General features: G+C 37.5%; 1 protein-coding gene across 1 annotated transcript in view; it reads left to right on the plus strand.

Moving 5' to 3' along the window:
- Positions 1-21,820, plus strand: part of LOC137392921 (fatty acyl-CoA reductase 1-like) — a 33,602-nt gene that overhangs the window by 9,872 nt on the left and 1,910 nt on the right. The window contains exons 5-9 of the mRNA XM_068079285.1: positions 8,776-8,882; positions 9,134-9,356; positions 10,880-11,066; positions 17,205-17,379; positions 20,255-20,384. Of these exons, the coding sequence (XP_067935386.1) occupies positions 8,776-8,882; positions 9,134-9,356; positions 10,880-11,066; positions 17,205-17,379; positions 20,255-20,384 (822 nt within the window). The remainder of the gene's footprint in view (positions 1-8,775; positions 8,883-9,133; positions 9,357-10,879; positions 11,067-17,204; positions 17,380-20,254; positions 20,385-21,820) is intronic.

A 21,820-nucleotide genomic window follows, 5' to 3' on the forward strand; every position in this document is an offset into this window, starting at 1 on the left:
GTCTTTGTATACAAATAATTATTATGTGGACCATGATGTCCACGTGGACCATGATGTCCACGTGTTGACCATGACGCCCATTTAGACTATGATACCCACATGGACCGTGATGCTCACATGGAGCATGAAGCCCCTGTGAACCATGATGTCCATGTGGATTATGATAGCCAGGTAGACCATGATGCTCACGTGGACCGCAATGCCCACCTGGACCATGATGCCCATGCGGACGATGAAGCTCACGTGAATCATGATGTCTGTGTGGACTGGTAGTACTTGGCACAAGAACTTCTTGGCCCATGGGTTTTTTAAGAATCTTGTTTGTTGATACGGGTTTTATATCTAAAATTTCTAAACGTCAGACATCTTAATATTTACAATGCAATTATAATTCAATTTATTTATTACTTTTTACTGTTTTCTATTTTTTCTATTGACCGATATTCATGCTCGCAGCGTTAACAGGCCGGTGTTAAACAGTGCTTGGAGCGCAATAGACCGAGTTTTGTCGACTCTACTCGACGGATTCGTGTACCAAAACCCGAACTCGCAAGTCAAAACCCAAACCCGAAAACCGAAATGCTCAAAATTTCCATTACCCGAGACTCGAGAGAAGATAAACCCGCGAGTTCAATGAGTTTTATTACCCGTGCCCAGCACTAGTGTGGACTATGAAACCACATGAACCGTGATGCTCGCATGGGCTCTGAAGCCCATGTGAACCATGATGTCCATGTGGATTATGATACCAAAGTGGACCATGATGCTCACATGGACCGAATTGTATCAGTCTGGCGAATGCTATTATGTATTGCGTGGAAACTGTTCCCTAGCACAATGCAAATCTGTCTAATAGAGGAATGAAAAATTATGCCTGCATTTTCGGTGAACGTACCCTAAGACACTTATATTTCGCTAGTATTTAGTTTCGTGAGTAGCACACAGAGTAAAATTTCGCTGCAACTTAATTTCGCAGCTCTGATGAGTGCGAAAATATAGTGATGTGAAAATAAATACAGTGGAACAAACAAATTAGATTCCTCAGGTCCGGTCCTCTAGTAAAAAAAGTTGTTATATTTGCGACTAGTTTGTATTTGTAACCCGCAGGTATAAATGTATGGCAGAAATCGATAATTCAACGTGATCGCTTGCTGCCATTTGTTTCTTGGACTATCAATGACGTCTCGGTCCTTTCCGTCGTGACCGATATGGTACCAATATTCGATCTCAAGTATTTATAGCAAGCGATGGCCATGGCACGTTTTGAGTTCACAATATTTCAAATTTAAAAAAAATCAAATACAGTACATGTCTCATAAAAAGAAAATAGATAACAACCAACATCACAACCAGAACTGTATTACATGGTTGGACCTGGTGAGGGTTGTTATCGTTTTTGGTTGGCAGTAAAATTCATCACTACAATAAGTATTATTTAATTGTATGACTTCACCTACCAGACTTTCATCCTCATCAGTTACAAATTCGGTGACTAAACTGATATCATCATCTTCTTCGTTTGTCTTGGCTTTTCCAAAAAAACTTGTTATCTTAATTTGCTTTGCCATGCTGCTCATTCGGTGTATTAACGAATTTACTAGAAATTTCCCAATGAGCTCCATCACACACAAAATTATCTGCATTTCTAATATCACGATTTTGTTGTGGATATCAATGAACTACAGGGCCGTATTCCCTTGGACAGCTGGCCGGCTAAGACGCCCCAACTTTTTAGGAATTTCATAGTCCAACGGCTATAGAAAGGTTTTTATCGCTGTAGAATATCACTTTATTCGAAGCCATAGATACAAACGTCAACTTTTAGTAGTTCTTAGGCGTCATTATTATCTTCATCAGCGGCAAAATATTCTTGTTAACGACTTTTATAAAGGTTTGCAAAATATCAAGTTTTAGCAAACATCTGCTTGCCCATATCCTACTTAATGAACTTGAAATAAAATCGGCAAAAATGATCTTTGTTAAAACGCTTAAAAAAAAGATGTCTTCTTTCTGAGCTTTTTAACTGCATACAAGTTTTGCCTGTTTTAATTTTAAAACGTTTTGTCAGTCACATCAGCTAAAACAAAGAAAATCTCAAAAAATAGAAAAATGTTGATACTTGCCAATAAAATTTTTTAAAACTTCACGTGAGAGGCCCGGCTGAGGCCCTACATAAGAGAAACCTGTTGGGAGCTTACAGCACCCCCCCCCCCTTCTCCACACCCCAGATGTTCATAACTAGTCGTCTAACATTAGCCCCCCAACTTGCAACCAGTGAATACAGACCTGCGTAGAACATAGCTATTTAATTTCGAATTTTCGCTAGTTCGTTATGATAGTTTAGTTTCGCGCATGAATTTTTCGCGTGATGATGACTCCGCGAAAACGCGAAAGTTAGATGCCGCGAATACTTAAGTGTCCTAGGGTAGTTGCCTTTGATACTGATCCTGTAAGGGTTAGAGGCTAACAATCATGACTATTCATACTAGACCGTTTTTAGTCAATGACTTTCTTGCTTGGTATCCATTATTTATTTACATTGCTAGACCACTTGTATAGAATATCATCTCATTCGTTGCTTTCTCCATATGCTTTCTATTGTTAACTTTGTATTTGCTGTACTTTTCAACGCTACTCCTAAGGCCTGGCTATACGCCCACAATGAAATGCTTGGCCGACGCATAATGTACACATCTGCTATGGTTATACACACTGGCACTACAATACGACTTATACAAACAAATGGACAAATGAAAAGTAACTTCAGTGATGTGAGAGATGTCATTTTCTCGCTCTTTTCTATTCTTTTTGAATTAATTCGGTATATTGATTATCTATGATCAATGATCTTGTAACTGCTATAATCCTTATGCAGCTATCTTCATTGGTTTATTCTTGCTCGAAAAAAACTGTTACACTTTGCTAATGAAAATGAGGCAAGTAAAAATACCGTGGATTAATGAAATAATTCAAATAGAAAAATTTTTAAAGGGTTGAATTGAGGAATTGTCTCGGGTTCAGGGGCAGTTCGAATTTACACCAGTCACCTACACATGTCTGTTACAATTCTTGATCTTGATTAGCTCTGCTATTGCGCATATGGACCCTCATTTTCTACAAATTTCTTATCTTTTATATGTTGTATATTAAAATAGTGAAAATACATGCATACATACAAGTGAGAATATTTTGTCTACAAGTAAATAGTCATTTGTGTAAAACCTTCTGGTCATTGTTCAAATGAGCGCCTTAAATGAGACCAGCTTGCACTGGAAACTGAATAAAATGTACGGTAATCAAGATTATAGGTCAACGGTCAATAATCAAGGTCAACTGGAATAAACTCACAGTTGTATCAGCTTCTTCTCCATCAGTGTCGACACTATGCTTGTCTATATATCATCACTCCTCGATAACTCTTTGTAAATGCGTTACCAACACCTTCGCGACACAAACGATGCATTAAGTTAACGGAGTAGCCACCCCTTAAGCCAGTCCTTCAAGAAATTTGATGTACAGCCATGATAACAGATATTCTTGCTACAGATCAACTAGAGGGAAATTACTGCAAGTTCGACTAGGAATGTTGAAAAGAATAGCTTCAAAAAGTGCTTTGTTTTTTATATTAGTTGTCCTTACTGCTCACCACGCTGTTGCCGATTGCTCAGGCTGGCCATATGAATTTTTCAGTAAGTCAGTGCTCAACAATGAAAACACTTCCTAGCAATTGATCATTGATAATTTATCCTCCCGTGTACCACTCTATGCGCCACACTATGCACCCAACTCTACGTACCATACGCATCACACTCCATCCATTTCACTCTTTGCATTTCACTCTCTGTACCTCATTCTATGGCCCAGACTATGTATCTCAATCGATGCCTTTCATTCGATACGTTTCACTCTATGCGTCTCCCTCTGGAGCCTGCAACTCTACGCAACCCGCTCTATTCACCCATTTTGCACCCTGATCTATGGACCACCCTCGGTGTGCCACACTCTGACTGCCTACTTCGGCCTTTCACCCAAAGCAGTCTGTAGTGGCTGTCACATCTCTTGCATATCATCATAGCTGGTAATACCCTCGCAGAGAATAAACCAACAGCTGGTAATACTAGCAGCTTATATCCGTATTATAACATCGTATATAGTTGAAGAGTTTTTTGTACTTTGTACATGGCTTTTGTCCTATCTTCGTTCTTATCACTGGTCTACTGTTGCTTCCACCTATTAGGTGAAGGCTTCCTTGCTATTAGTTGGCCAACACTCCCCTCTGCGGTTGGCTAGTTTCAGAGTTTCAAGGTTGTTTGTGAAATCACAGCAGTGTGACGCAACTGGATGACAAGTATTGTCATCCAATTGCGTCATCCCTTTGGATGCCGTCTTGTTTGTTCTGAGACTTGAGATAAAGTGCTTAGCTTTCAGGTTCTGGTAGTTTGCTCAGATCTCTTGTCTTCCCTTCTGACATTGCTATGTGTTCCTCGACTAACCGAGGGTGCTCTCAGACTGTCTACACACGGACTATGCGATAGGTTAACACGTGAGACGTTTGAATTGTAATTGCGTGCTCGAGCCCTTCAAAGTTTTCGGACGAATATGGTAAATTTTGCCTTGATTTAGGTACATGGTACTTTATATCCAAGTTTGGTAGGTTTTATTGACAGGGGATAAGCGGGTGAGAGATGATGCATCCGCAAAAGCCATCCACTGAGGTCCTTCAAGGTTGACTTGCAACAAAATTCACATTACAGTTATTTGGTATCAAAAGATTCACCATGTCTTGCTCTGCTGTGTTGTAGGTGCGAAATATGTGGAAATATGATTACAAGCTCTTAAAAGCTAAAAAACGAACAGTTAATCGCAGCCACACGATACCGCCATAGTTTGGCTTCTCTTTCCAAAACGGCTCAAATGGGACGTAGTTGTTTCAAGATGGTTTCTGTTTACACTTTCATGCAACCTCATTTGTCGGAATATTTTTACAAATATACTTCACGCATTTAATAAAGCCATGTCTATTTTCATTACGCGTCTATTTCATCTTCATTGTAATGCTGTTACTTTCAGCACTGATATCTCAAAACCTACCGTAAAAATTCGTTTAATTTTTTAACCTCAGCTCGAAGAAGTGCATATCATCCTCTGATAAACATGAGGAGCCTGTTGGTCACCTGGGATAGTCGGCAAATGCTGCAGAAATTGTTCGCGCTCTTTGGCAAGAAGTATGGGATCACATGATCAGATTACGACTAGATGATTAGATCAAGCCGAAACAAAACTGAAGTAGCGAGCATCTATATTTGGTCAGGGCTCTTCGGTAAAACCCGAACTGTTTGTCATCAATGATATACAGCCCCCAAGGATAGCCGACGGCTCTCATATGGGCGGGGTTTAATGATGAAGCTCTATTGGGATGAACCCGAACACGGCACCCGAACAAACAAATATGCCGAATAAAGCCCCTCGTAATTTTACAAATATTATGAACTATAGTGATTATTTTACTTATCTGGTGAATTCACTTTGTTGTCAAATAAATATAGTATCCCAATATTGTCACCATTATGATCAGTCAGTTGCCATTTGCAAGCATTCGTGATAAATATTCACTATTCTATTCAACTATTCACTGATTCACTATCGTAAAATAGCTCAAATTCGGTTTTTTATTTAGATTTTGAGTATGAAAACTACACTGCACAGCTTTGCCTGCTGTCCTATCTCATTGGTCAGGTAAAACAATGTGAAAACGATGAAAGACTTTGTCATTTTATATTAGGGGTGGCAAAATATTAATCAAAAACTAGGAAAAAAAGCCGTTGTTCGGGTAAATTATATTCAACTTTAAGCATATACTACAACCTTTACAAATTTTAAAATTACTAAAAGTAGGTAATTTGAAATGTCTTATTTTGTATGGATGTATTATTTTGGTTAGGTATCACCCCTATATTGTAGAAATTCAAGGTTTGCTATTGTGAACCGCGGGTCTACTGACTGAATGAGCTAATGAAACGATAACAGCGAGTCATGTTTTTCAAAACCTAACAAGGCAATGCGATCGCCCCGCGAGAGTTGTGTTAGCTCCGAAACCCAGGCTAGCATAATCCTAACAGAGCTCCATCATTAAACCCCGCCCATATGACAGCCGTCGGCTATCCTTGGGGGGGCTGTATATCATTGTTGTCATAAACTAGTGTTACGAGACGTTTTATATTGAGCCTTTTATTGGCCTTTCAATTAATGTGATAACATCACGTGTCAAAACAATAACCAAATTGTTTGAGTATACATCAGATAAATAAATTGATTCCAGCCTACGGCGTTTTCGTGATGGCGGCGATTAACTGTTTGCTTTTGAGCTTTTGAAAGCTTGTTCAATCTCTTGTTCTTGTTGAATCACATTTCCACATATTTTGCACCTACAACACATATAGGTGCAAAAAAAATATATGAAGGCTGCTTTGTAAAAACATGTTCAGTCTTTTGTATGCTACAAAGTTGGATTTGGTCGCCGATAATCAATAGAGTGATTGTCTTTTCAGTCGCATTTCTCTAAAAGTGGCATACAAAAGACAACAGAAATTTTATGGACTGAATACTTACTGTGTACCTCATTTCATGAAAAATATTTTTTGATATTTTGTCAAGCGAACTCCACGAGCGTATGAGTAAGAAATCTGAAAGCAACCTAAATATTCAGTTCATCGTCTGTGATGACGCTCATATGAATTGTTGACGGTAGTCTCTAGAACTAGCTGCCTAATGTCTTTGTGTTTACCAATATGACTGTTGCGAGGTGCGTCTGCTAGGAATTCTTTATGGACAATTATCAGAGTATCATTTTCAAAGAGATCTTGTTGATGTTGAAATGAAGATAAGTGTTTTTTGATGCTGTACAATATCCAACATAGCATTTGTGGCTGCTCTCATTTACTAGGTTTCCATACTTTGAATGGATTTGGAGTTGACATTTTTGATGAATTCGCATCTTAGCGTTCCAAGGATTCGGAGTTTCATTGTATCGATCTTTCGAAGACTAGCTCCTTAAAACAGAACTTGTTAAAATAGACTCGCCTTCAGGTCATGGTCACTTTTCAATTCACCTTTCGTACACTTGTTGCACCAACTCGGTCAAGATTCATGATCAGAATTTTCTTTTTGTTTTATTTTTTACCGCCCTCTATATTACGAAAGAGCGACATAATTTACTGCTCGCTACACAGTTGTTTCTTCAGCGGTCACGTGAACGACAGTCGCTTTTAGTAAACATTTATAACTTTTTCTATGCTAGAAGAGTCATCTAGGAAAAGGTCGGCACCAGTAGGAATCTGTACAATCGATAGGTTCAGTTATTTAATAAGGTAATAAAATAAATTAAAAGGTATTATTATTACCTTGTTATTGTTATATGAGCGACCCATTATTTGCAGTAGTAGTTAGAAGAGACTCGAGTGGTGCTGTGATGAAATGCGCTGAATTTTCTTACCTCCACTGGGGAGAGCTTAGCCGGGTATTGTTGATCTACTGTAAATTCATCAGTAGTGAGCGTTTCTGTGAAGTCTCACTGGGAATGCCTTCACATAAATTCTGAGAATCTGTTTGAATTTTACCGTTTCTATGATTCGGAGTGGAAAAAACTCTGAATCTATTCGAAGCTTGGAAACCCAGTAACTATTTGATCGCTGGTTTGTAGGTTTTGTCTTACCCAGTGTTAAAGAAGTTTGCTTAACAAATACCTTTACGGGGAAACAGAAACATTCATTAATTTGCCTTTCACTAATGATTATTTTACTGTTTTGTGATTTACCGGTATCTTAAATGATTGGTTTAAATTAGACCATTTCTCCCATTAAAAATGGGAGAGATACTTCCCAATATTACTTGTGTTTGCTGCATGCTAGAGTTTATCCATCTTGTTCTGTATTGGTCCTTTTAGTTGGTCTTTTAAATCACTGTGATAATTCTGTTTGTCTTTCCACACTAATCTCAGAAAGCCTTGCCTATACAAACAGAACCGTATCAGTAACGGAGCATATGGCGAAGGTAGTGACGTGATCTTAGTGCTTATCTTTAGACCAGCCATGTTACATTGTGGTGCTCCATTGTGCACCTCGACATACTCTTCTGCTATCAGTTGCTATATTCATTTTCGGTGTCCTATCATCATACCTTGCTAATATATTCCGGTGAAAAATGGGACGATGCAATATTTGGTGAAATGAAAGTTGGGCGCAAATCAGATCCTACTGCTATATATGTCAGGCTCGAGGGCACACCAACTTGATGTGTGTTTCTTACAATTGTAAAAAGATTTTTCTGGTATGCCTTCGATACCCCTAACCATCTGGCGTAGAATGGAAGAGCCATGAGTACCTCACTCTATCTGAGAAAAGAGGTGGTGAGGTGGTTTTGTTATGGCCCGGCTGTCGTCGAATGTGTTATATAAATTGTGGTGCCTAGAGTTTGGAACCGATTTTCTTTCATTCATTAAGAAGGTAGTTAAAATCATTTTGTTCTTTTATGATAGAAAACAAGCTTACTTTTATAGTAAGAATAGCTCTATGCAATTTACTTGCCTCCCGTAAATGTTGAACAATGGCTCACCCTGACATCTGTTGACTAGTTCAAAGTATTCCACTTAACAACTGGAATGCACTTGCGTGGTTTAATATTAGAGAGCACAACTCATAACGTTGTCTTGGAAGACTCCACTATGAAACCATATGTAACCGCCTTCTCAGTAATACACCTACATGTCTTGTGTTGTAGTTATTCCTACACGTGTCAACAGCCTACTCCAACTGTGACAGACAGTTTATAGAGGAAATGGTTTATCCAACGCCAATAGAGCCTCAACAGCTCATTGATCTCTGCAGGTCTGTTTCATCTTATACTTTCTACTATTCATCACCTAGTTCTATCCAGTGAAGTTTTGTTTGTCAGGTCTTCGGTGAAACAACGATGCACAACATCATAGGAAATCTGTCTGCTGCTTCATGCTACAGTTAACTCTTTCTCACCTTCCATATTGATTTTGACCGTTTAAGTATTGAGAAATTTTTAAAAGCTAACTTCTGAAATAATGAAGCCTGTGTTTCTAGTAACATCCTAGTCCTCTCCCTTGCAGCATCATAGATGATGAGACATTGGATCAGATAACTCCTAAGTTGATAGGAGACAAACCAAACACATACACATACACTAAACAGCTGGCCGAGCATCTGCTAGTAGAGGAGGGTAAGGACATGCCTCTGGCCATCGTGCGTCCGTCAATAGTTGGTGCCTCCTGGAAGGAACCATTTCCTGGCTGGATAGACAACTACAATGGACCTAGTGGCCTGTATATTGCTGTAAGTAGTTCCTGTTCATTTGACCCCTCTATTGTCCATACACTGATCTCTCTATTGTCTACACACTGACCTCTCTATTGTCCACACTCTGACTTCTCAATTGTCCATGCTCTGACCTCTCCATTGTCTACACTTTGACCTCTCCATTGTCCACACACTGATCTCTCTGTTGTCCACACACTGACCTCTCCATTGTCCACTCTCTGTTTTCTCCATTTTTCACACTCTGGCCTCTCCATTATCCACTCTCTGACTTCTCCATTGTCCACTCTCTGACTTCTCCATTGTCCACACTCTGACTTCTCAATTGTCTACCCTCTGACCTTTCCATTGTTAGAGAACGGTAGGTCCATGCTCTGACCTCTCCAGTGTCTACACTTTGAACTCTCCATTGTCCACGCTATGACATATTCATACACCAAGATGTGCCCTCTTTATATTCTATGTATTCTCTATACCTACTCCATTCTTTGGCATCTTCATGCTGTCTGCTAATCTTTCCATAGTTCCTTGTCTGATTTTTAAAAGATTTCATACCCAGATTGGTCCATATTTTCACCCTGAGAACTCTCCATATTTTCACCCTGAGATCTTTCCATATTTTCACCCTCTGTCCATATTTTCGCCATGATCTATCCATATTTTTACCCCCTGTCCAAATTTTCACCCTGATCTTTTCATATCTTTACCCTCTGTCTATATTTGGACCCTCTGTCCATATTTTATACCCTTATCTCTTTATAATTTAACCTCTCACCTCTTCATAGCCTACCACACTGTAAGACCTGTGCTGCCTAGAGGTGGACAACTCCCGTTTTGATGTCGATGAGTTGCTATGTTGTCAAAGAAAGTTCATTGAATGGTGTGAAGAAACAGTGTGTGCAGAACTTGTCTTTGAGATGTTTTCTGTAAGGGATCAACTCTTCAGCATGTGAATAATTTAATATCATGACTGAAATACTTACGTGCAGTGCTATGAATTTTTATAATCACAAAAACATTTTTCTGAATAGCATTTTATCGTTTGACTATTACCATGACCATCGTGTTACTGTTTTGTCACGGGAAATTTATGGTTCTAGGGCCCCTTGCTAGAGAGAAATTAAAACGTGTCCGACTATGATAAGGCCAACTCTATGATTGTTAGGCTGGTAACATATTTAACTATGATAAAGATAACTCTATGATTGTTAGGCCGGCAACATATCTAACTATAATGAGGATAACTCTATGATTGTTAGGCTGGCAACATATCTAACTATGATATGGATAACTCTATGGTGTTAGGCTGGCAACATATATTTAACTATGATAAGGATAACTCTATGATTGTTAAGCCGGCAACATATCTAACTATGATAAGGATAACTCCATGATTGTTAGGCTGGCAACATATCTAACTATGATATGGATAACTCTATGATGTTAGGCTGGCAACATACATTCAACTATGATATGAATAACTCTATGATTGTTACGCTGGTAACATGGCTAACTGTAATATGGATAATTATTATTGTTAGGCTGGCAAAGGACTGTTGCGGACCTTCAAGGCAGACACAGAGGCTGTTGCAGATATTGTGCCTGTCGACCTTCCTGTAAACATGATGATAACGACAGCATGGCATACTGTGCTGTCTAAACCGACAGATGTACCTATCTACCATTGTACGACTGGTGGTATCAACCCATACACATGGGGTGAACTCGGTATGTCGCTTTTTAGAGAATGTACAAAGCCTCGGAGCAGCCGTTAGCTGGTCTATTGAGCTTGTGTTACAGGCTAGTGGTCACCCACTCTCAACCCTGAGTTGCTATGTTTACATGCTAGTGGTCACCCACTCTCAACCCTGAGTTGCTATGTTTACATGCTAGTAGTCAGCCACTCTCAACCCTGAGTTGCTATGTTTACATGCTAGTAGTCAGCCACTCTCAACCCTGAGTTGCTATGTTTTTATGCTAGTAGTCACCCACTCTCAACCTTGAGTTGCTATGTTTACATGCTAGTAGTCACCCACTCTCAACCCCGAGTTGCTATGTTTACATGGCGCGGTTAATCCAAGATGGAAACAACAAAAACCCGTAAGTCGAGCGAGTTTGGTACTTGCAATTTTTTATCGAATGCTTCAGGCTGAAGCTTGCAAAGGATGGAAATGACACTTGCAAATGTCAAGAATGAGTGCATCATGATAACCTCTGGATGTGAAATTCTTACCTTTTTTAACAAAGCTCTCGTGTTAGTCCACAAAATGTGAATGTCTATTGAAACACTTATTGCACCTTGAACTCAATGTGCACACAACTCCAAATCTGCATTGTGTGCATAATGGAAACATAGCGAGGGTTGACTCTCTGTTTCTTTGTGTATAATTGTAAGAAATGAAATGGTTTACAATATCAGCATGTAATTCAGTGCTGAAATACTAATATTACTTCACTACGAAGTTGTCGGGCTGCTTGGACCCAGACATTACCATATCCAATTTCCACTTTTAGTACTCACTTGGGTAGTGATCTCTCCTGCTTATAATGATGTATATGTATATATATATATATATATATATATATAGATGATGAATTGACCAGGTAGTAGTGTTGGTACAGCGGTTTCAACACTACTGTACCAACACTACTTCATGGTAGTTTGGTACAGTTTGGTAGCTAGTTTCAAACCCATCCGTGGCCACCTTGGCTTTTTCACACCAAAAGCTAACACAAAAAGAGCAATTGACTGCTTTAACACGCCATTAAAGAATAACTGATGGTTGCTGGTATACTGTATGCTGGTAGAGCTAGTTAATGTCAGAAATTTAGCATTCATTTGGCAAACCACAGATTGTTAATGTAAACATCTACTTAAAACATCCAGAGTACAATGAAAGGCAGACAAGAAACAGAAAATCGTTTGTATTTACTGCACTGGTAGTAGATTTATTATATGTAGTAATTACATGCAGGCAACCGAAGTGTGGAAATGAGTTAAGATGAAGAGAATCCTTATAGAAAAGGTAATCATTTAGTGAGAAGACAACTACTGACTTTGCAGTACACCTGAATGTTGACTTGCAACAAAACTCACATTACAGTTATTTAGTACAAAAATATTCACCATGTTTTATTCTGCCGTGTTGTAGGTGCAAAATATGTGGAAATGTGATTAGTAGCTCAAAAACGAACCGTTCATCGCAGCCATCACGAAAACTCCGTAGATCGGAATCCTTTTCTAAAACGGCTCAAATGGGACTTAGATGAACACGATGGCTTCTGTTTACACTTTCATGAAACCTCATTCGTCGAAATATTTTCACAAATATACTTCACCCATTCAATAAAACCATGTCTATTGTCCTTACGCGTCTGTTTCGTCTATGTAATGCTGTCACTTTGAGCACTGATATCTCAAAGCCTACCGTAAAAATTTGTTTAATTTTTCAACCTCAGCTCGAAGGAGTGCATATCATCCTCTGATAAACATGCGATAGTCGAAAAATGCTTCAGAGATTGTTCGCGCCGTTTGGCAGGAGGTATGGGTCACATGATCAGTTTACAACTAGACGACTAGACCAAGCCGAAACAAAACTGTAAAGTAGCGAGCATCTATGTTTGATACCGGCTTTCCGGTATAACCTCAAAGTGTTTGTCATAAACTAGCGCTATGAGACGTTTTATATTGAGCCTTTTATTGGCCTTTGAATTCACGTGATAACATCAGGTGTCAAAATGTTTGAGAACGTCATCAAAATAGATTCCAACTACGGCGTGTTCATGATGGCTGTGATTAACTGTTCATTTTTTAACTTTTAAGAGCTTTTAATCACAATTCCACATATTTTGCACCTACAACACAGCAGAGTAAGACATGGTGAATCTTTTGATACAAAATAACTGTAATGTGAATTTTGTTGCTAGTAAACCTTTAAAAGTTAGTAACAAAACAATATGAACCTTATGAAACAATAAGTAAACCTTTAAAATTAGTAATAAAAAAATATGAACCTTATGAAACAAGAAGTCAATCTTTAAACCTAATGAACCAGTTTGTTTTGTTTTGTGATTTATTGTCAACAACAAAATTAGCTAAACAAAAGAAAAAACTATACAGTTATACATACAGATTTTGAGTTATTATGGCCAACCTCTTTACCTTCCCTAGTTGCAGGTTTTTTTTCTCTTCATTTCATCTTCAGTTTTTCATGATAAACATTTTCATCGAGTTTCTAAAGAATTGATTCGAAGGTTTTCACTCATGTTTGTCTATATATTCTTCAATGTAAAGGAAATATTGTTTTTTCCATGTTTTTTCTTTTTGCCTCTACCGCATTTCTCACTACTCTCTTTGATGTTTACGGTTTTAAAAGTACAGATAAAAGTATGAAGTACTGTGTGATATTGGTTAAACAGGAGCAAATTATGTGACAAAGATCTGTGTGAATATGTGCTGGTTTACAAACCATATTGTTTAGGAAAACTTTGAGTGCTGTATGTTAGGATCTGCTTATGATGTTCAGACAGATATTTGCTCAAATATGGCATCATATGTTGGAAAGTGTACGTGTTAAAGCGAGGTCTATTGTACATAATGCTGCCTAGATTAGTTGTATGTTATGCTGTAAAACAGACAATGTTTTAGTTATATTACTTTTTACCAGAAGTTCTTCAACAATATCTTCTGTGTTTCCATGATAATAAAACAAGGCTTATCTGCATTATTTTTAGCTCTAAAAGACAAGCACCTATTTTAGGAGATGTTATTTTTGAATATTTTTAAAAATAAAGTCACTAAATAGAAGAATAGAATTTATAATCTATAATTATCGAAAAGATTTTACATTTATTTACCATTGGCATGTTTTTATACAGAAATTTATTAACAGAAGCTATTCAAAATCTATTATATCATTATCTACTTTAATTAAAAATTAATTAATTATTGTAATAATTGGCAGTGATGACAGAGAAATAAATATATTGTTACAATATGTCTGTTTTGTGAGTTTTATAGAGAGAAATTACTAAAAGGCAAAAGTAAACATGAGCAAAGAGCAATTCATTAACCCAAGTGTATGAGTACCTTTACGTATGAGTACCTTTACGTATGAGTACCTTTATGTGTGAGTACTTTTATGTATGAGTACCTTTTTGTACGAGTACCTTTACGTATGAGTACCTTTACGTATGAGTACCTTTACGTATGAGTATCTTTACGTATGAGTATTTTTACGTGTGACGACTTTTACGTATGAGTACCTTTTTGTACGAGTACCTTTACGTATGAGTACCTTTACGTATGAGTACCTTTACGTGTGAGTACCTTTACGTGTGAGTACCTTTACGTGTGAGTACCTTTACGTATGAGTATCTTTACGTATGAGTACCTTTACGTATGAGTATCTTTACGTATGAATACCTTTACGTATGAGTACCTTTACATATGAGTACCTTTACGTATGAGTATCTTTACGTGTGAGTACCTTTACGTATGAGTACCTTTACGTACGAGTACCTTTACGTACGAGTACCTTTACGTACGAGTACCTTTACGTACGAGTACCTTTACGTACGAGTACCTTTACGTACGAGTACCTTTACGTACGAGTACCGTTACGTACGAGTACCTTTACGTACGAGTATCTTTACGTACGAGTATCTTTACGTACGAGTATCTTTACGTATGAGTACCTTTACGTATGAGTACCTTTACGTATGAGTACTTTGACGTGTGAGTACCTTTTTGTACGAGTACCTTTTTGTACGAGTACCTTTTTGTACGAGTACCTTTTTGTACGAGTACCTTTTTGTACGAGTACTTTTTTGTACGAGTACCTTTTTGTACGAGTACCTTTTTGTACGAGTACCTTTACGTACGAGTACCTTTACGTACGAGTACCTTTACGTACGAGTACCTTTACGTACGAGTACCTTTACGTACGAGTACCTTTACGTACGAGTACCTTTACGTATGAGTACCTTTACGTATGAGTATCTTTACGTGTGAGTACCTTTACGTATGAGTACCTTTACGTGTGAGTATCTTTACGTATGAGTACCTTTACGTGTGAGTACCTTTACGTATGAGTACTTTGACGTGTGAGTACCTTTTTGTACGAGTACCTTTTTGTACGAGTACCTTTTTGTACGAGTACCTTTTTGTACGAGTACCTTTTTGTACGAGTACCTTTTTGTACGAGTACCTTTTTGTACGCGTACCTTTTTGTACGAGTACCTTTTTGTACGAGTACCTTTTTGTACGAGTACCTTTTTGTACGAGTACCTTTTTGTACGAGTACCTTTTTGTTCGAGTACCTTTATGTATGAGTACCTTTATGTGTGAGTACTTTTACTTATGAGTACCTTTTTGTACGAGTACCTTTTTGTACGAGTACCTTTACGTATGTGTACCTTTACGTATGAGTACCTTTACGTGTGAGTACCTTTACGTGTGAGTACCTTTACGTATGAGTATCTTTACGTATGAGTATCTTTACGTATGAGTATCTTTACGTATGAGTACCTTTACGTATGAGTACCTTTACGTATGAGTACCTTTACGTGTGAGTACCTTTACGTACGAGTACCTTTACGTACGAGTACCTTTATGTACGAGTACCTTTACGTACGAGTACCTTTACGTACGAGTACCTTTACGTACGAGTACCTTTACGTACGAGTACCTTTACGTACGAGTACCTTTACGTACGAGTACCTTTACGTACGAGTACCTTTACGTACGAGTACCTTTTTGTACGAGTACTTTTTTGTACGAGTACTTTTTTGTACGAGTACCTTTTTGTACGAGTACCTTTTTGTACGAGTACCTTTTTGTACGAGTACCTTTTTGTACGAGTTCCCTTTACGTACGAGTACCTTTACGTACGAGTACCTTTACGTACGAGTACCTTTACGTACGAGTACCTTTACGTACGAGTACCTTTACGTATGAGTATCTTTACGTGTGAGTACCTTTACGTATGAGTACCTTTACGTATGAGTATCTTTACGTGTGAGTACCTTTACGTGTGAGTATCTTTACGTGTGAGTACCTTTACGTATGAGTATCTTTACGTATGAGTACCTTTACGTGTGAGTATCTTTACGTATGAGTACCTTTACGTATGAGTACTTTGACGTGTGAGTACCTTTTTGTACGAGTACCTTTATGTATGAGTACCTTTGTGTGTGAGTACTTTTACGTATGAGTACCTTTTTGTACGAGTACCTTTACGTATGAGTACCTTTATGTGTGAGTACTTTTACGTATGAGTACCTTTTTGTACGAGTACCTTTACGTATGAGTACCTTTACGTATGAGTATCTTTACGTATGAGTACCTTTACGTATGAGTACTGATATGACACAAGTAAAGAAATTATTAGTTAAGAAATATTAAATTTTAATGTTCGATTAAAGACAGTAAAACTCCAATTGCAGCACAAAGGTATACAAAAAGAACAGCAATTTAGTTGATAAATTTCACACAACCTAAAAATTCAAACAACTTTAATCTTGCAGGTTCGAAAGAAAATATTGTTGCACCTTTTGGCAAACATATTTCCGAATATGGTTGATTTAGGCATTATTAACCCTGGCAAATCGATTGAGTTTACGTTGAAATCCAGCAAAGATATCCAAAGAGCAAATTTTTTTGTAAAACAAAAAACACAGGATTTTAATTTTTTAATTTTCTTACATATTAGTGTAATGAATCTTTGATAGGCCATCATTATAAACATGGTTTAGCTGGTATCTTTTGATAAACAACTCTATACATTTTCACTTTTATTCATGTCAGTCCTTGTTACAAGCAGCATGACTAACTCACCTGTTCACGTTTTCAACCTTGTTTTTTAGAAAGCATTGCACTCAAGTTCTTTTGGAAGACTCCATTTGAAAAAGCCTTCAGGCGACCTACTCATGTCATTCTGAGAAACAATTCACTAGTTCACGATTATTGGGTCTTTATTAGCCACTACGTTCCTGCACACATGATGGATCTGGTTATCAAGCTGACAGGCAAGAGACCTTTGTAAGTACTAAGTACATGTAGTGTGTTTAATGTAGTGAGATGATTTACATCACGTCTGAGTTGGTTCAACCACCTGTGTTAGTATTATGTAAGTAGGCACTTAACAGTTTATCCAAAACTGAGCTTTTAGGATAATTTTTTAACACTTAGCTTTGATTAACCTTGTGTATACATTAGCAGAATTTCTCTCGGGATCTATTCACCAAAACTGGACAGGTAATATCTTTCGTTCAGTTCTATTGTGACAGATTTGAGTTATGTTAAAGGACAAATTCTTTGTTATGAGTTTTAAAGTATTCGCCATGTTCATTAGCAAAAACCATGAAGGCACACTGGGTTCACAAGAACGTTAAGGTTAAAAGCGGTATTCTGGTCCACATTGATAAAATAGTTCGCTAGAACAACTAATTCTTGTGAATCTACATTTAATGCTGACATTGTAGTTCGCATGGAAACCACCTTAAAACCACCAGTATCATTGAGCGTAACAAACTTTACAATCTGTCACTGACGGTTGGAGGTCGAGAAAGAGATTACAACTCCCATTATTCAGAATAACAGCTCGGCACGCTACTGCCTGAGCTACTTACTCACCTTCCATATGTTCAGAATCATTCCTGAGATACTTATTCTCTGTGCGTTAGTGGCACACCTGGCGATCTCTTGTGGCACGCCTGGCGATCTCTTGTGGCACGCTTGGCGATCTCTTGTGGCACACCTGGCGATCTCTTGTAGCACAACTGGCGATCTCTTGTGGCACGCCTGGCGATCTCTTTGGCGCATCGGAATACCAATTTTTTTATAAACTGTTTTGTATTCACTTATATGAGCAATTCTTGGTTATACGGTGTTGCTCTTTTTGTTACTCATAACTCTGACTGAGTCTGACAGGGTAAGTCACATGTCAGAGTTTGTCTAATCATGGGTAGGTGTTAACACATTCTGAATTCAGTTGCTAAAAGTCAAATGTGAAGTAAGCACACACGTATGACTACAAATAGCTACAATCCTGTACACTATATCGCTGTACACTATAACACTGTACACTATATCGCTGTACACTATATCACTGTACACTATAACGCTGTACACTATAACGCTGTACAGTATAACGCTGTACACTATATCGCTGTACACTATATTGCTGTACACTATATTGCTGTACACTATAACGCTGTACAGTATAACGCTGTACACTATATCGCTTTACACTATAACGCTGTGCGCTATATCGCTGTACACTATATCGCTGTACACTATAATGCTGTACACTATATCGCTGTACAGTATAACGCTGTACACTATATCACTACACATATCGATGTACAATATATCGCTTGTGTTGCAACTCAATCTAAGGATTGAGACCATTAAAGGTTGACTTGTACCAAAATTCACATTACAGTTATTTGGTATCAAATGTTCACCATGTCTTACTCTGCTGTGTAGTAGGTGCAAAATTTGTGGAAATGTAATTACAAGCTCTTGAAAGCTCAAAAATGAATAGTTAATTGCAGCCATCACGAAAACGCAGTAGTTTGGAATCGCTTTAGTCCCATGACGTACTCATACATTGTGGTTATTGTTTGACACGCGATGTATCACATGAAATTAAAGGCCAATAAAAGGCTCAATATAAAACGTCTCGTAGCACTAGTTTATGACAAAGACTTCGGGTTCTACCGGGAAGCCCTTGTCAAATATAGATGTTCGCTACTCTACAGTTTCGTTTCAGTTTGGTCTAATCATCTAGTCGTAATCTGATCATGTGACCCATACTTCCTGCCAAATAGCACGAACAATTTCTGCAACATTTTTCCGAATATCACAGGTGACCAACAGGCTCATCATGTTTATCGGAGGATGATATGCACTCCTTGGGGCTAAGATTAAAAAAATTAAACGAATTTTTACTGTAGGTTTTGAGATATCAGTGCTCACAGTGACAGCATTACAATGATGATGAAAAATACGCGTAAGGACCATACATGGTTTTATTGCATGCGTGGTCAAAGTATATTTGTGGAAATATTTCGACTAATGAGGTTGCATGAAAATGTAAACAAAAACCATCGTGTTCAGCTACGTCCCGTTGGAACCGTTTTGGAAAAGGATTCTAAGCTACGACGAATTTCGTGATGGCTGCGATTAACTGTTCGTTTTTGAGCTTTTAAGAGCTTGTAATCACCTTTCCACATATTTTGCACCTACAACATAGCAGATTAAGACATGAGGAATCTTTTGATACCAAATAACTGTAATGTGAATTTTGTTGCAAGTCAACCTTTAACAAAATTCATTTGATCAGAAAAAGCAGAAACGTCAGTGAAAACCAATAATACAGCAGTTGCGGTACAGCCCACAAAAATCAATAAAATCAAGTCAAGTTTTTCTTTTTTGTATGGTCAAAGAGGTGAGTTTGAAAAGATCTTGGAAGTATTAAGCAGTTTACGTGTATTTCACTGTTCTTATAACATAAAGTCCTCATAAAGTAAACGAGATTATTTACGTTGTAGGAGCGAGCCTACTGTACAATTTTTTTTCTAAGCTTCACTAGTGACGACGGATGAATGGACACCGTTCTTATTATAGTAAAGATTGTTCGTGCTTATTGCTGATGTCTTATCTGAGTGCTAATCATGAGTAGCCATGCATAACATTGTAAAGGTCTTAGCTCACTCTCACTTTCGTTTGCTTGTGCTTTCTCTCCATTTTCTGTTTTGAGTGTAAAGACCTGTTTACAAAGTATGACTCTTCCATCATATCATAACATCTGGGAATATTTAGACAAATGTGGAATTATTTGCGCTGTAGTTCCCTTTTCTTTTACAATCTTGTTCCTTTTAAGATTGTTTGACAATTGACCTCGTTTCAGTATGGTGGAAACATACACAAAGCTTCACAAGACGATGGATGTACTCAACTTCTTTACAGAGCGCTCTTGGGAGTGGACATATACGAATAACCAAACATTGGCTCTCAAGCTAAGCCCTGCAGACGCCAAGGTTTGTATCTCAGTATGATGAAAAACTGACTGCTGAACACCTTTGGTAATAGGATGTGTAGCCTCAGGTTTCTAATTTTCCAAGTTAGTGATGAGTTTAGGGGCATTTACTTCAAGGTAGTTCGACTTTCCGCTTACGAGCTATGAAGAGAAATGTAGGCGGGTATGAATGTGATAAAGTCAGTACTGTAGATTAAACTCCCGGGTATTTATCATACAATAGAGATAATAATTAATCATTAATTATCATAATTATTAAAATAAACATGTTATTTGTTATTAGTTCAGTCTGTTAAGCATTTACTAGTTGAATTAGGGAAATATGCACACCAATGGAAATATTAAATATCAACTGATATTTGCTTTTTAACCAGATTTTGCTGTAACAGCAGTATCTGCATATTGTGTTAAAGATCCACTAAAACCAAGTTTATATTCTTTAATAAAATTAACCAAATTTAACATGGTTTTTGGACATACATATGTTTGTATACATGTAACTATATGTAAGTAAATTGGTGGCTTTTGGAGTATCTGTAGTGTCATAATATTTACTTGGCCAATCGCTGTTGTCAATCACAAGATAAGATAAAATGAATGTCCAATAAATAGATTATATTTCATGAGAATAATTTTAATGACAGAGTGTATATAAAACTTGCTTCTCAAATATATATAGTTTGTACGGCCTGAGATAATAAAAAAGTGATTTTATGCCATAAATAACAGAAGACATGAGAAAAATTACTAGTAGGTCCCATAATTATGATCATATTAATTAAATTAATACGTATATTGCTCTTCCAGCATAATTGTTGACATTAACGGTTGAAACCATCTATCAGTATGTATAACAATGCCATCAGTTGAGATCTCAAGCTATTAATGCAATCTTAATAGAACATATTCATATTCATTTGAAATCTAAGATTTCTCAACCCTTGTGTGGTCCTGTTGAGTCATGTTCAGATGAAACAATTAGCACCATGTTGTCAAGCAGAGCCTTAGCCTATGTAGTATCACCAAATTTTATGTCATTCAAGCTTCAATTTGCATGTAACTGACTAAAAGCCACATACGTATGCCGTGACAGCTTGAAAAAAAAGACTATGATCTCGACCAATCATGTGAAAAGAAGTATATAATGAATTGTGTGTTTAGAGCAACTGACCAGTAAATCTTACATATAGAACACACAAAATCTTGTGGCTGAATTTCAGTTATTCTTTTGAAGAAAGCTGAATCTTCGCTGAGGCAGCTAAAGTACCTTTATTAGCATTTCCTTTGATCATTTTTAATAATATCACTCTTTTAATGAGTTTGTAGACTTATACAAAATAAAATATTTGAGTGATGTGTGAATGGAGTATGTCGCTCAAGGTCAAATTTTATGATAGTTTCACTGGATTGTTCTGAACATACTACTAGCAACTAGCA

The sequence above is a fragment of the Watersipora subatra genome, chromosome 4 (genome assembly GCF_963576615.1).
Source record: "Watersipora subatra chromosome 4, tzWatSuba1.1, whole genome shotgun sequence".
In the NCBI taxonomy this organism is placed as follows: Eukaryota; Metazoa; Bryozoa; class Gymnolaemata; order Cheilostomatida; family Watersiporidae; genus Watersipora; species Watersipora subatra.